General features: G+C 33.6%; 2 protein-coding genes across 4 annotated transcripts; one reads left to right on the top strand and one right to left on the bottom strand.

The window, feature by feature from the left end:
* Positions 1 to 4,185: 4,185 nt before the first annotated feature.
* On the top strand, positions 4,186 to 7,032 carry LOC144550973 (DNA-directed RNA polymerases II, IV and V subunit 8B-like). 2 transcript variants are annotated; one of them, XM_078298738.1, is made up of 5 exons: positions 4,186 to 4,412; positions 5,236 to 5,311; positions 5,396 to 5,553; positions 5,855 to 5,952; positions 6,727 to 7,032. In XM_078298738.1, exons 2-5 carry the CDS (start codon positions 5,239 to 5,241, stop codon positions 6,836 to 6,838), a joined length of 441 nt encoding a protein of 146 aa, XP_078154864.1. In that variant the 5' UTR covers positions 4,186 to 4,412; positions 5,236 to 5,238; the 3' UTR covers positions 6,839 to 7,032. The 2 variants fall into 2 exon arrangements, with proteins under 2 accessions (XP_078154864.1, XP_078154872.1); XM_078298746.1 differs by having other exon boundaries at positions 4,236 to 4,430.
* Positions 7,033 to 9,877: 2,845 nt separating this feature from the next.
* On the bottom strand, positions 9,878 to 15,560 carry OVA4 (Nucleotidylyl transferase superfamily protein). 2 transcript variants are annotated; one of them, XM_078298758.1, is made up of 15 exons: positions 15,362 to 15,559; positions 15,137 to 15,262; positions 14,940 to 15,027; positions 14,779 to 14,820; positions 14,580 to 14,669; positions 14,369 to 14,491; positions 13,618 to 13,689; positions 12,636 to 12,748; positions 12,536 to 12,557; positions 12,252 to 12,317; positions 11,690 to 11,746; positions 11,048 to 11,094; positions 10,579 to 10,660; positions 10,358 to 10,447; positions 9,878 to 10,239 (listed from the first exon to the last, which is right to left on the bottom strand). In XM_078298758.1, exons 1-15 carry the CDS (start codon positions 15,421 to 15,423, stop codon positions 10,096 to 10,098), a joined length of 1,224 nt encoding a protein of 407 aa, XP_078154884.1. In that variant the 5' UTR covers positions 15,424 to 15,559; the 3' UTR covers positions 9,878 to 10,095. The 2 variants fall into 2 exon arrangements, with proteins under 2 accessions (XP_078154884.1, XP_078154890.1); XM_078298764.1 differs by lacking the exons at positions 9,878 to 10,239; positions 10,358 to 10,447; positions 10,579 to 10,660 and adding an exon at positions 10,827 to 10,971 and having other exon boundaries at positions 15,362 to 15,560.

The raw sequence follows: 15,560 nt of genomic DNA, 5'->3' as shown, positions 1-15,560 counted from the left end.
AAGCTGACAACATGGCTGGAGCAAACTACTTCTAATTTTACAGAAACCCCCCCATCAAATTTGTCATTGTTTCTATACCATTCTGTTTTTTTCAGAGAAGTTGTACCAATAGTTAAGGGCAGTACCAGTATGAATATGGTACAGATATGATATACTGTACCAGATAACTCAAGAGTTCAATTAAACGCTATACAAGTCTGATTTTTGGTACAATATGAATCTGGTACTAAGAGAAATGGAAATTCAATAGAAGATGTGCATTGAATAGTGTAGCTTTTAAGAGAAAGTACAAAGTTAGCACTACAGCTAAGTTACATTCATACTATCCACGTAGTAAAACAAGAATTGCAACCATACCCAGTTTGTATTGATATAAAAGCAAAAATATCTCTACCCGTACTAATTTTAAATTGGAAAATTTTCTGGTGAATCAGGGTACTTATCCAATTGAGTTCTTGATTTTGCTTTAGAACCTAATCGACAGATTTTAACCACCCGAAACCAACTCTTGTATTGCTAAATCCAAATTGAACTACAATCAAACAAGGAAGAATTAAATGATTGGAGTTGGGTGATGGGGCAGATAGGAAGAGGCTTAGTAATGCTCCTTTCCTCTTCTTCTTCCTTTGCTTCTAAACTGATTGGAGTTGCTTAGGACGTTGGGTTGATTGGGAGAGGAGGGCAGGTCATCAGAAGAGGAGAAGAGGAGAGGTCGGTGTTAAGCAGTGGAAGGGTAATTTAGTAACGCAACCTCCCGCCAAACTTGCTCCAAATGAACTCTCGCCGAATCCGACCAATTTTCACGAGATTTCGTTGGAGCCAAATTTTCTATCCAAATCGCGCTGAATGAAGTGAACTTTCCTCGCTAGGTGCGTTCTGATCGCCAGATTTGAAAAAAATGTCAATTCCATTTCTACTTTTAAAGGAAACGATGGGTTCCGATCAGACCCTTCATAACCGGCCAACTAGAAGATCAAATATTTATCTTAAACAGGTTACATATATATATATATATATAGAGTTAGGCTGGGGTGCTATGGATAGCATAGTGGCCTCTATGCTACGGCTCAATATTCGAGTTTCCAAAATCCAAACGGTCGATCCGAACCGTTCATCTTATTCTCCATATTAATATCTGCTTGGAGACCAAATTTTATAATTTTCTGAATTTTTTTACTATTTATTAAGCCACTTTGAAAATCGCTAATCCAACGGTTTTACTGTTTTGTGCAGCCACCGTTGGATCAACAATTTTGTAAAATACTTAATAAATAGTAAAAAAATTCAGAAAAATGTAAAATTTGGTCTCCGAGCAGATATTAATATGGAGAATAAGATGAATGGTTCGGATCGACCGTTTGGATTTTAAAAACTCGAATATTGAGCCGTAGCATAGAGGCCACTATGCTATCCATAGCACCCCAGCCTAACTCTATATATATATATATATATATATATAGAGTACGGCTAACGCGCTTCCTCTAGCATATGGGCCGAAATGCTTCCGGTGGAAATTTGAAATTTCAAAATCCAAAAAGTCGATCTGAACCGTTCATCTTCTTCTCCATATTAATATCTGCTTGGAGACCAAATTTTACATTTTTCTGAAATTTTTTACTATTTATTAAGCCACTTTGAAAATTGCTGATCCAACGATGGCTTACCAAACAGTAAAAATCAGAAGCTACCGTTGGATCAGCGATTTTCAAAATGGCTTAATAAATAGTAAAAAATTTCAGAAAAATGTAAAATTTGGTCTCCAAGCAGATATTAATATGGAGAAGAAGATGAACGGTTCAGATCGACTTTTTGGATTTTGAAATTTCAAATTTCCACCGGAAGCATTTTAGCCCATATGCTAGAGGAAGCGCGTTAGCCGTACTCTATATATATATATATATATATATATATATATATATATACAGCAATTTTCAATAAATCTAAAAAAATAGTAAAAAATTTTCAAAAAATGTAAAATTTGGTCTCCAAGCACATATTAATATGGAGAATAAGATGAATGGTTCGGATCGACCGTTAGGATTTTGAAAAGTCGAATATTGAGCCGTAGCACGGGAGGCCTCTTAGCTACCCATAGCACCGTAGCCAAGTCCTATATATATATATATATATATATGAGATAGACTAATGTGCTTTCGGTAGCATATGGGCCGAAATACACGGTCGAAATTTGAAATTTCAAAATTCAAAAAGCCGATCTGAACCGTTCATCTTGTTCTCCATATTAATATGTGCTTGGAGACCAAATTTTACATTTTTCTGAATTTGTTTTACTATTTATTAAGCCACTTTGAAAATTGTTGATCCAACGGTGGCTTAACAAAACAGTAAAACCGTTGGATTAGCAATTTTCAAAGTGGCTTAATAAATAGTAAAACAAATTCAGAAAAATGTAAAATTTGGTCTCCAAACACATATTAATATGGAGAACAAGATGAACGGTTCAGATCGACTTTTTGAATTTTGAAATTTCAAATTTCGACCGTGTGTATTTCGGCCCATATGCTACTGAAAGCACATTAGCCTATCTCTCTCTCTCTCTCTCTCTATATATATATATATATAGAGAGAGAGAGAGAGAGAGATGGGCTACGGTGAGTTGCGAAGTAAAGCGACTATTTTACTTCACGCTCATATTTTGCGATTTTAAAGTTCAAAACGTCGATCCGAATCGTTAGATGTTTAATCCATATTGAAATGTGCTTGGAGACCAAATTTTTACATTTTTTGGAATTTTTTTACTATTTATTAAGCAATTTTGAAAGTCGCTGATCTGATGGTCTTGAAAATTTTACTGTTCACAGCAAAACAACAATTTTAAAAAATGCTTAATAAATAGTAAAAAAATTCCAAAAAATGTAAAATTTGGTCTCCAAGCACATTTCAATATGGATTAAACATCTAACTGTTCGGATCGGTCGTTTGGACTTTCAAAATAAAAATACGGCGTGAAGTAGAAACGCGTTTTACTTCGTAACTCACCGTAGCTCATCTCTCTCTCTCTATATATATATATTTAGTAAAGGATAAAATTGATATTTTATAATTTTAGAATGAGTTTTAATAGAATAGACAATTAATTGGATAATTTTGTTAATTTTTGAAATTTAGAAGAGTTTTAATAGTACAGGTTATATATTATGAATTTTAGAGGGGGAATACATAATTTCAAGATTTTTGAGAAAAGAAATGGGTATGTTGTGATGCGGTATTGGAGAGAAATCAAGCCAGAGGGAACCGCGCTCGCCAGCTTTACATCCTGATCCACATTTTATTAACGCCTAACTAGGCTTATAACTATAGTTTAGCTTAGGTTAAGAACTGAGTGTTAACAATTGATTTATAGTTTATAACTTTATACATATGTACATATCTAAATCAATCTAAAATAATACAGATTAATAAAAGCAAAAGTCTTTTTCGTACTATTATGGTATCTGAGCGAAAAAAAAGAACCTAGATGGCAGGAACATTTTTTTTTTTTTTGAGAAGAGGAGCATTATCACAGGTCAATAAAACACAACAATATTTATGATAATTTTTTAAAATTAATTTATGATGAAAGAAAATATTGCTACTATTAGTTTAATTGATTTTTGATATCATAGATAATTATATTTGTTTTCACATTATTTGTATTTTTTTATGACTACATGTACAGCAGTTTCTATGCTTAAAAATGACGCTATGATAGATGAAAATGTTATTGTTTTTCAATGGATGACAGAGGACCAATAAAGTATAAATTAAAAACTTTAAGATCAAATAATATATTTGAAATTTTGAAGGATAAAATGATAAATAAATAATATTTTGATCCTCAAAATGATATTTGTAAAATTTAATGACGAATGTTTAAATTTTATTGGAACATTGTGTAAATTTTGTCAATCAAAATTTAACTACGAATATTTTGCCGTAGTTGCCTGTGGATCGCAAGATCAAAATTTGACCGCTCAACGTAATTCAGACCGTTTGATTTTTGATGGAACGACCTCCTCAATCCTTATCGATCACAGCCGGACCAAAAGAAATTTGGTGCCTGTTGTAGATATAGAGATCCGTTTTGAGATTCGCGTTAGAAAAATAATCACCGTCGGTACCTGGGGACTGGGGTGATCGAAATTCCTCGTAAAAACCCTAAACTCTTCTAAGACAGCGAATGCGAGTCGCCATACATGTAACGAGTCAGAAATCCAGTTTCTGCCGGGCCGCATCAAAACCCTAAACCCGCTCTCTTTTCGGGAAGTGAGAGAGACGATTTCAGTCGGCGTCTTTTTTTCCCCTCAAAATCGCACCAATACGAGAATTGGAGGAGGCGAAAGACCCTTTTGTCCCCTTCTTCTTTCAGTTCTTCGAGAGTGAAAACGTGTTTTCTGTTCCTCTCCACTTTCGTTCTTCTGTCCGACAAGGTGCTTGTTCTCCTCTCCTCTTTGTACTCGTTCTTTCCGATTATAATCTTCAGAAATGGCCTCTATTTTAATTTTAGTGGTGAAACTCTAATCAACTGTATGGGATTACTTAGTTGCATGTTTATAATTATTTCCTGCTAATTGGATACGGCCCTGCGATGGCTTTTTAATTATGTTCCATGTTTTCTGGAAAATCTTATAATTGGTATTTGGTTTCTATACGTTGTTAGTAGCTTGAGCTTTTATAGAACAAGCTTAGCTGGTAAAATTAGATATTTTTTGTTGCTTTTTTGTATTGGTCTAATGTTCTTCATGATGCCTGAAGCTGGGCAAATTGTTTTAGCCTGCAAGAATTGTGCCAAAATTGGGATAAATCCCCTCATTTTCTGTCAATAGCAATTACAGACCTTTGCTCTGTAGGAAACTTCAAATAATAAACCCTGTTGTTAGTCTATTTCAGATTTCTCATCATGTATGTTTTAAGGTTTTGGAGATTTTAAAAAACTTGATCATTTATGGTTTATGTAATTTTGCTAACTGATTCATTATCCATAATGTGTCTTTTTGCCAGTTCTGTATGAATATGTGTAGACATACTGCTTTTATTTGGATTGTGTATATTTTGGGTTCTACTAGCTGAATAGTTTATGTGGTCTCATTAAATGGTTATGTCCTTCGTATTAAGTTCATTGTAAAGCCCATCTAAAGGCAATCTTTTAGCATTGCTTGTACCAGTTACCTCGGTGTATGTTTTTCTGTGCCACTGAAACTCAAATCACCTACTAATATATAAAATATTCAACAGAACATGGTGCAGCTTCTTTTTGAGGATATATTCATTTTGCAAAGGATTAATCCGGATGGCAAGAAGTTCGACAAAGGTTAAAACAAAATTAAATCACTGTTTATCATATTTTACTACCTGTGGTTATTCTTTGTTTTCAGAATATCTTTATTTTGTGTAGTTTCTCGGATTGAGGCTAGGAGTGAACAGTTTGACATGTATATGCAGCTAGACATTAACACAGAGATATACCCTATGCGCGTTGGCGAAAAATTCACTATGGTTCTGGCACCTACTCTTAACTTGGATGGTACACCAGATACTGGTTTTTATCTCCCGGTATGGTAGAGATCTCTCAGCTCTACTTAGTGCAATATCCACCTGTACTTTTTATATTTCTGAGAGAATTACAGTCCTTTTTTTAAGTAAAGAATAACATTGTAATCCCAGTGTTTGTTACAAAACCAGTTTGGAACTTACTGTATCGGGCATTTTTGGTAGCAAGCAAATTTATTTACCAGTTTAAGTTTTCTAGAAGTTGTGTTAAATTATGGCCTTGGGTGTCAAAATGTAATGGCTTTGCTGGTGCTGCATTGCACTTGTACTAATCTTTTATTTGTTCAACTTATTAATTTTTCAGACGAACAGAAAGTCACTGGCCGACAAGTTTGAATATGTGATGCATGGCAAGCTGTACAAAATCTCTGAAGACAGCTCAAGTGGACAAACTGCCAAAGTGTATGTATTCCCCCCCGCCCCCCCCCCCCCCCCCCCCCCCCCCGTCGAACACACACAGTCAAAAAAATAAAATAAAAACCCCACAGACACAAAAAGTAAATAACTAATAAAAGATAGCTAATGGGTAATAAACTAATAAAAAAAAACTGGTTAGCCTAATTTATGTTTACTTCTCACATGCTGATGTAATTAGGCTCCTGTCATGGGAAATTTGTGGATCATTTCAAATTAAATTAGTACCAAAAGTAGCTAACCAGTTTTTTTATGAGGCAGTGAACTGCATCACATTTTTGGGGGCGTCACTAAGTTATTTGTTTCAACTAAATGAAGTTTTTCCAAATCTAACTCCTTTTTGCAAAATTGTTTTAATTTATGAGGCTCCTTTTACTTGAACTTCAAGCTGTAGTTTATATAAATGTTATTTATACCTTTGTCACACTTGTTACTTAGACATGATCGTCCACCATTACCATTTCTATGAGTAGCTGTGTCAGTCATTTTGGCATGTGGTATCAATTAAGAGGATCGTTAATCTTCATTCTTGTACAAATTTAAATTTTGAACAATTACAAGGGCATTATCATAATTCATTTGACTGGACAAGATAAATAAACCTTTTTTAGAAGAAACATAAGGATTGAATTGAAAGAGGCATTTGTTACTGACCTGGTAGCTGGTAATGCTTTTGATTAACTAATACAGAAGCAGGATTTACTTTTCAATTTTTTCTTAAAATTATCTCTCTTATTGGAGTTTTGTTGAAATATCACATAGGGAGATATACGCATCGTTTGGTGGACTATTAATGATGCTCAAAGGGGATCCCTCCAATGCATCAAATTTTGAACTTGATCAGAGGCTTTTCCTTCTTGTTAGGAAAGTTTGATTATTTAATTCAAAGACCAAACAGAAAAGATGGTTGATGTTTGGAGTTAAACTGAAGGTGAAGCTGTTATCTATATGAATCTGTGTCAAATCCCAGGATTGTTTATGTCAGGACTTGTGGTATGCCAAATATGATATTATGTGTTGGAATGTTTTCCTATTGTTAAATTGTTAAAGCAATGTCATCCAGACAAATAGCACAGCTTATGTTGGAAGTTGATTGGAGACCTGTTCTCGAACCAACTTACGTTGGAAGTAGATTGGAGACCTGGTCTCGAAACAACTCTGCTTGAGAAATACAGCAAAAAATAAACACTTAAAAGGACTGCAGATAGCACGGGATTTATTAGTATTTTGATTTAATTTTACCTATTACTTGTCTCTCTCAACAAAGGCTCTTTATTATTTTGGCACAAATTCGACCACGAAGAGATTAGAAATATGTCCACATAACTAAAGACGAATAAAGTCATGCGGCTTTATCTTCCCAAATTCAAATGTTGCGTTATGCGTACAATTAGCACACTAAACTTGCTCCAGAGATTGCTACACATCTTACACTATATCCAAATTTCTATATTTAATAAAATATAGGCCGATTTATAAATTTATACTAATAAAATTGCTTCTCGACATTTCTTTCTAATAAGATCCGTTTTGAGTATTATTTACAGTTAATGTTTATACTCATATTCACTGGGAATTTATGTAATATTAGTTCTTATCGTTGTATGATAAACCTTTGCTATTAATGCATGTTTGTACAAGTTTTTTTCTTTTCATGGATATGTTGGGATAGTTTTCGATATATACGAAGGCATCGCACAAATGACAAGATCGATTCCTCGCGCCTATGCCTAAAAGCTCGGTTTTTGTCGTGACATAATAAAATTTAATCGGACATAAAAAGGCCATTGCAAAATCTAATAGAAACATATTTAGACCATTAATCCAACAAGGTTGGCAAGGCATCAAATAACTTCTTCCTATAAATCACCAATAACTCAGTCGAATATCTACTATCGGATGGTACCCCCTTTGCAGCATATGTCAATTCCATAGCGCGCGTAGTACAATTGCAAGCCACTCCAATTTCGCGAATGCACCAACCACATTCGACACGTGCACAAGTTGCTGTTACCGGTGCTTATCAAATTAACCTCCTACAAAAACTGTTGGCAATTTTTTTAGAACTGACTCTTAATCTAATGACAAAACTAATATTTTTTTATATAAGAGGTCACAGGTTTAATATTCAGATGATTTTTTATTTGTAAATATTAAATAGTTGAATGATTTGATCTTCAACTTTTATTTAAAAAGAATTTTTTTAATACCCAGATGGTTTCCACATAACTTTGTTAGTTTGTTTATAATTTTTTATTACTTTCATCATTTTAATCCCTATGAATTTAAGTATATTTTATGGATATTGTTGTAAATATGTGTGAAGTTTTCTTCTTCTTTTTTCAATTTTGAATGAGAGTTCAAATACCTTCATTTTTTTTGTGCCTACCGGACTTATTCTATTTAATTTTTTTAATAAAAAAATATACAACTCATAATCCAAAATAAAATAGTTAAATATTAGGGAAAATTTGGTTATTTGCCACTCCAAAACCTTTAAATTTGAAAAATGCCACCCCGAAATTAGAAATCATTCTAATGCCACTCTAAACATAGTTAATTTTTAATTTTTTCACTCCAAATAATTAATGACTAAAATACCCTCCTATGGGCTCTTCCTCTCCATCTCTCCATCCTAATGCCACTCTAAACATAGTATATTTACGGCTCATAAATAGATTCTCTTTGTTAGTTCCTGTGCTTTTGTTATCACTAATAGTGACAAGTCATGCAATCGGTGAATGGAGCGGCAAGCGGGAGAGGGAGGACAGTGAAGGAGACGGTGGCGATCGCCCATGGAAGTCGAATGGAGAGGACAAGCTCATAGGAGGATATTTTAGTCATTAATTATTTGGAGTGGCAAAATTAAAAAAATAACTAAGTTTAGAGTGGCATTAGAATGATTTTTAATTTCGGAGTGATATTTTTCAAATTTGAAGGTTTTGGAGTGGCAAATAACTAATTTTCCCTAAATATTATATATATATATTTTTTTCTCTACATGCACATATAAAAAAATTACGTCTTGGTTTAAATCTTATATAAGTCAACAATTTAAAAAAATTAACGTTCAGAAATTATCCATATCAATGTATTTTCTGAAAACTTTCAATAATAATTAAAACAAAATTAAAATGTTATAATCATTTTTACATATGTACAAAGAAAATGGTATAGCAATTAAACGATTTTATTGCACCAATGTTCTAAAACGTTTTTATTTTGAACTATATGGCTCAAAATAATTTTAATTGCTTACTATATTTTCTAAACTTTATTAAAAATATTTATTGAGTTATTTTAGCAAACTTTAATTTTTTTTTATTTATATTATTGAGTCGTTTAAAATTTTGCATTATATCGTATAGCAAAATTGTTTTGGTACCAAAAAATAATGAAATATACTCAAAAGTTCTCTAGCTTCTTGTAGACCTTTTGTTTATCGTTTTTGTTTTCAAATCCTTCAATTTTTTGCATTTTGTATTAGTGCTTCCTTTTTATTGTTCTTGTTTTGTGTTTTAAGTATGATTTAACATTACTAAAATATTTTTTCTCTGAATTTAAAAAAAAAAAATTACAATTCTTATTGATTATATTTATTACTAGTCAATATAAGAGTAATTTTAGTCTCAATTTTTACACATTTGTTTTAAATTATTTATGAAGTGTTCTTCTTTTCTTATATAATAATTTGTTGAAAACTTTAATTCCTAAAGTGAAAATACTACGTTACAAAAAAAAAAAAGTTCACTATCCCGACTACAGAGCACTCACTACCAACTAAATGTGTCATTATAATTAAAAAAAAAATGAACATCACGAAACCGAAGCAATGGAAGTGTTTACGACTTGTACCCATAAAATGGAACTATTAATTTTTCAAATTTTCTTGATTATTAGTCAATGGAACTACAATTTAATTCTGATTTTGATTTACATTTCATTGACTTTCAAATGAGTTTATTGTCAATATTATCTAACCTTTCAAGAAAATAATAAAATACAATTCAATTTGCTCCAAAAATGAGAGGGAAAATAGACCCAAAGAATCCAAAAAAAAAAAAATCTCTTGAATTACATAAATATTGTGGCTTCAATTTGTCTCTGGGTGCAAGGCAAATTCTCAGGTGATCATGTTTTTTGCCGCTGCAAGAAACCCATTGCCTGGTACATATTATTGAGAGTAGTATCAGCTATTTCAGATGCCTTTTTCGCACCTTCTGAAAGAACACTATCCAAATATCCAGGGTCGGATGTTATCTCCTGATATCGTACCTATGCAAAGATCAACAATTTACCCATGAGAATTTCAGAGGTACTATGGCCATGCAAAAAGATACAAGCGGATGCCTGAAATACTTGTTAGAGAGCAGGAGGGTGATTGTAGCATTACCTGAATTGGCTGCAAATGGTCAACCAAGGCATCTGTAAGAATCAGTTTGAATGATCCCCAATTCATATTTTGACACTCCAGTGCAACTTCCTGACACAATCAAATACAACAATAACAATAAGAGGGACAAGAGATGTGAGCCTTAACAATCAATTACATTTAAGCAGGGCAGATTATATAAAGCCACTGCTGAGTTCTGTTGGGATGAGAAGGTAAGTTACCTCCTTTGTTTTCCCAGTAACAAGTTGATAGATCGAGAGAAGGTTGCTACATTCAGGCCTTTCCGGGTTGTCAAACTCTAGCCTGTAAATTGTTCAAAGGCCACAAATATAAACAAAACAAAAAATTAATCAGCAATAATAAATGAACTCCAAATACATGATTCATAAAAGAACGAAAAATGGGTTGATGACATGCAAAAATGCAGACGATAACGTTCCTACAAGTCTTTCATTTGTTTGTTGAGTCCATGAAAACAAAGAATAATTTCCAATTGAGTTGCCGATATGTCTAGCTAATTGATTAGGGGCAGATGGTTGGCAATGTTATCTGAGATTCAATATTAAAAATTTTTGGGGCTTCTATGGGGCACATCTTGTGCTTAAACTTAGCCTCTGTAAGAAATCAGACCTCATTAACATTTATAGAGACAATAACAAAAAATTAAAAGAGGGTTATGTTGTAACTAACCCAGGGAATGAATCAGTTTTGCACCGTTTGATCTTATTAGCAATCACCTGATGAGTTTTAATAAAAGCATTAGTAAAATATGATAACCAACAAATGCAAGCATACTAAAGAGATGACAAATAACAATGAACAACCGGTGAAGTAATTCTCACGATACATCATAAAAAAGAACTTCTATATAAATGGCCTGACCCACAAACAAATTTATAGCTTACAACCAAACTTATTTTTACAGATAGCCCAAAAAGGGCGAAAACAATATTCTTGTCCTTGAAAACCACCAAAAGGTGAAGTTTGCAAAATGTCTGCTATAAAGATATATACACGAGTGAAAAAATGTCTCCCCAAAGGGGGCAAGTACTGGTTGCACCATTTAGTGAGTATACTTTTTTAGCTTTGATGAAGATGTTTTTGCAGTAGACATCTGTAAAAATAAGTTTGGCTCTAGATTGTTAGTGTAATTTGTTTGTGGGTCTGGACATTTATTAAAAATACCCCCATAAATCAGTGCTGATAGAGCAAAAGAAAGGTGCACAATGGAGTCAAAATTTTCAGAGCTTTTCATTGAGTTTGAAACTTTATACGATAGTACCTAGGTTAAATACCTATTCAGCAAGAAAACAAAATTATACTGATTCTCACATCTTTTGGATCAAGAAGGTTGATACGAGACAGATCTGAAGGAGCCGACTTCGACATCTATGAAAAGAGTTAAGAGAAAATGAGGTCTTCAATGTATGTAAGATCTTAATGGATCCATTTAAACCCGACAAGGCAGTATGTATTGATTTCTTTAAATAACAGAAACAAAAATTATGTGTTTTATTACACAAGTATTCACCAAGTTATATCAATTTTAGATGAATATGCACATGCTTAAAACATTCTATTCGAACATTTTCCAGTAAATATGCTCAGAAACATATAATCAATATATATTATAAAATTTTAATTTACAAAATGCATCTATTTTCATTCTTCTGACCCTAAACTGGACCAAACTCATATTAAGTGACTCAGATTATATAAATCTCTGGTCAGTGTACAACATTCCAAATGACAGAAGTCAGACAATGGTTCATACAATAACCAGCTAAAGAGATCATGCTACATGCAATATCATACACTCCGTGAATGTGATTTCCTTTCTGTTCTTGAAAAATATTAGACATATTTTATACTTAACAAATATGTGTAAAAGTACCTTGGAAAGACCATCAGTTAAGGACATTACTCGAGCACCTGTAGGAGGTATAAGAGCTTCAGGAACCTAATGAAATTATGAAATATAGGCAGATGTGACAAAAATGATACTGGGTGGGACCGATACAAAAACAAGAAAAGAAGAAGATATTGCAAACTGGCTTGTATCGATACTACTTACCACCTACATACTAGTACCCAGACAATCTTATAAACAGCACCAAGACAGTACTAGTACTGGTGAAAGTTAATAACAAAGAGAGAGAGAGAGAGAGAGAGAGAGACCTTAAATATTGAACCTTTTCTCCTGCAATTTATAATGGAAGCAGTTAACAACATGAAGAACACCAAAATATGATTTGATAAAGAAGAAAAATCTTCTTACCCTCCCAATTTCTTCCACTTCCGCCCCCCATATAAGTAGTTAATTCGTTCAGCTAATTCACGGGTCAATTCCAAGTGTTGCTTCTGATCCTCTCCAACTGGTACCAAATCAGACTGACATTGGCATGCATTGTAAATAAAAAAAGATTAATAGTTGCCACCAAGAATTATGCATCTCTATATCATATCGGCTGTTGCATCTGGCAGTCACCAGTTCAATACCACCGAAAACCACTTTTTGTCTGACCATACAATTTAAAATCAAGAGTGACTTTCATGCTATCCTATCCAGACACGCCTGGTAACCTACAGGACACGTATCAGATACGTATTCAATACAGATACAGATACGATATCTGTATGATGTGTATATGATGTGCCATCTGGCACACTTTAATTTTCAAATACGTTTTTTACAAAATGGTTGACTGATATGTTTTGATAAGCATATCATCAACCACACTCTCTTATATAGAATGCAGTCCGAATATAGCTTTTCTCCCAGTCAATGTGAGAGATGATGGTTTAAATGCTTTGGGTTCCATCCTTTTTCATTTTTATTTTTTCCTTTGTGGTTCATCTATTGCACATTCAAACTATAGCGATGGGCCTGTAGACCAGGGGCAAATCTTTTTAGTACATGGAAGATCAATTTAAGCAATACGTTTTTGTTTTGACTCCTATATTCTTTCTGGCTCCAATTTATTTTTTGTCCATAATCCATGTTAACAGTTATCTACATAAAAAATTATACATTTCATGAAATTAAAACTTCTGTATTTATCTTTGTAATACTAATAAATATTTATATCTTAAACTATATTTCGTATTATATATTCCGTGGTGTTAAGCATGAAAATGTTCGAATAACTATATGAGATGCTAGAGCACTATCTCCAACCATCTGTATACAAGATGTAAGTCTTCATACTAAAATTATCCAAAAGCATATCTTAAAAAAGATGAAGATGCAAAATGTATACCTGATACAGAAGAATATCAGAAGCCATGAGTACAGGATATGTGAGAAGTGCCACTCCCACATTTTCATCACCCTGATTGTTACAAGAAAATAAAAAATTGATGATAGAATCAGTTGAAACTTACCATCTCTAATCAGGATATTTAAATAAAACAGTATGATCCTGGCCCTTGACATATATCACTAATGACGTATATAGACAGGTTTCAGGATTCAGTAGAAATTACGTATCTTTAATATAAAAATACTGGATTTCATTCTTTTTAACCAACTTAGGCACAATACTAAAGTTATTAAAGGGTTTCAGGGCAACAAATACAAATTCGAGACTTTTCCCGATAAAATTTGTTCTTGCAATAATCTATATAATCCCAAAGGCTAAAAAGACTTTGGAGGTACTACTGCCATGGCCTTCTTTTGAAATGCGATAATAGTCAAGCCATAGGTTGTTTAATTATGGTTATTTTGTGCAACATCAATATAAAAACAAACAGTTCAAGTAAGTTACAGCAATAAGAAAACAAAAATCTGACTGAAAATGTTACAGAAAGCATAAAATATGAGAAACATCAAAAAATCTTTTTTTGAAACATTTATTTATGTCATATGCTAAAAAGCCACTTTAAATGCCTCATCGTATTTTTAATTTCAGGAAGCATGTGTTATTTTAATTGGACATTAGGAAAAGATAAAAAGAGTTGATAAGATAAAAGGAACAAAAAAAAAAGAGAAGTCATACAGAGGCAACGCACCGCCTTGCGTGATTTTTCCTTGAACTGGATCATCCTGTTCAGCCAACCAAGAGGTGTTGCAGAGCTCAACAGCCACATCAGCTCTACATGGGCCCGCACATGTGATTGCACAAAAACAGAGGCCTAAGAGTTCACAAGCATGCAAAATATTTATCTCTTCTTTTATACAAAGAACAGCATATATAGATTGATAGATAGGTAGATAGATTACCTTTGAAGTGTCAACACCACATGCGAGGTACAATGCAGCTGTGCTTCTGGTTGATTTAGCCAGATCCGGTGCATCATAGGGAAGTGTGATCTTTATGTGGAGAATGCAACAAATTTTGAACTTTAGAGTCCAAACATTTCATGTGAAATTTTATAGCTAATAGAAAATTGTAATTCATCAAGATAAGAATGAAACTTACCGCATGTAAGTCTACAATAAAGAAGAGTGTCTCGTACGAATCCTAAAACAAATGAGAACCCAGCAAAAGTAAAACACAGACCATGAGAGAATTATCCCCATGTTATAAAAATAGAGAGAGGCAATTGTTATTTTGAGGGGAGAAAAATGAAAGACAAAAACCTGAAGTGAAATCCAATTTTTAATAGCGCCTAGGTAATTTCCTAGGTGCACTGATCCAGTAGGCTGAACTCCAGAGACAACCCTTTTCCTGTGCATTGACAATCACAAAAAAAGATTATCGTGCACAATGTGACTTCAATTGTTTCAGACAATTTGTCAAACACACCGTGAGCAAGTCAAAGTACTGAATCCCTTACTTTGTTTTGGGCGTTGATGTGCCATCTGAAACCTCAGACTCTGATACTGAAGCCGTACACTTGCACCGAAGAGGAGCATACGAGCGAAGTGCCAAGCCAATTCTCCTCGAATTCAAGCTCCGGCTACTGCAATTACAGAAAGGAACAGAACAAAAGAATCAATCGTTTGTAGGAAGGGAAGAAGGACACACAATTAGCGGAATTGGGGAACACAAGGCATTGTACGCTCTTGGAGAGGCGGCGCTGGAGAGAAATAGGAATCGGGAGAGAAGAGATCTGCTACTCATTGTCGCCTCTTTCTGTGCACATGCGCTTCTGTGTGTGTGAGTGCGCGTGCGTATGCGTATGTTTTGCCGAAGGAGCACCAGAGAAGGCAGCGGCTGTAGATGAGGAAGGAGAAGAAATAAATTGTTTGCTAGAAAGC

The sequence above is a fragment of the Carex rostrata genome, chromosome 1, assembly GCF_964058835.1.
Source record: "Carex rostrata chromosome 1, lpCarRost1.2, whole genome shotgun sequence".
Taxonomy (NCBI): domain Eukaryota; kingdom Viridiplantae; phylum Streptophyta; class Magnoliopsida; order Poales; family Cyperaceae; genus Carex; species Carex rostrata.
The sequence above is the reverse complement of the archived record's forward strand: the minus strand, read 5'-3'. Positions and strand labels throughout refer to the sequence as shown.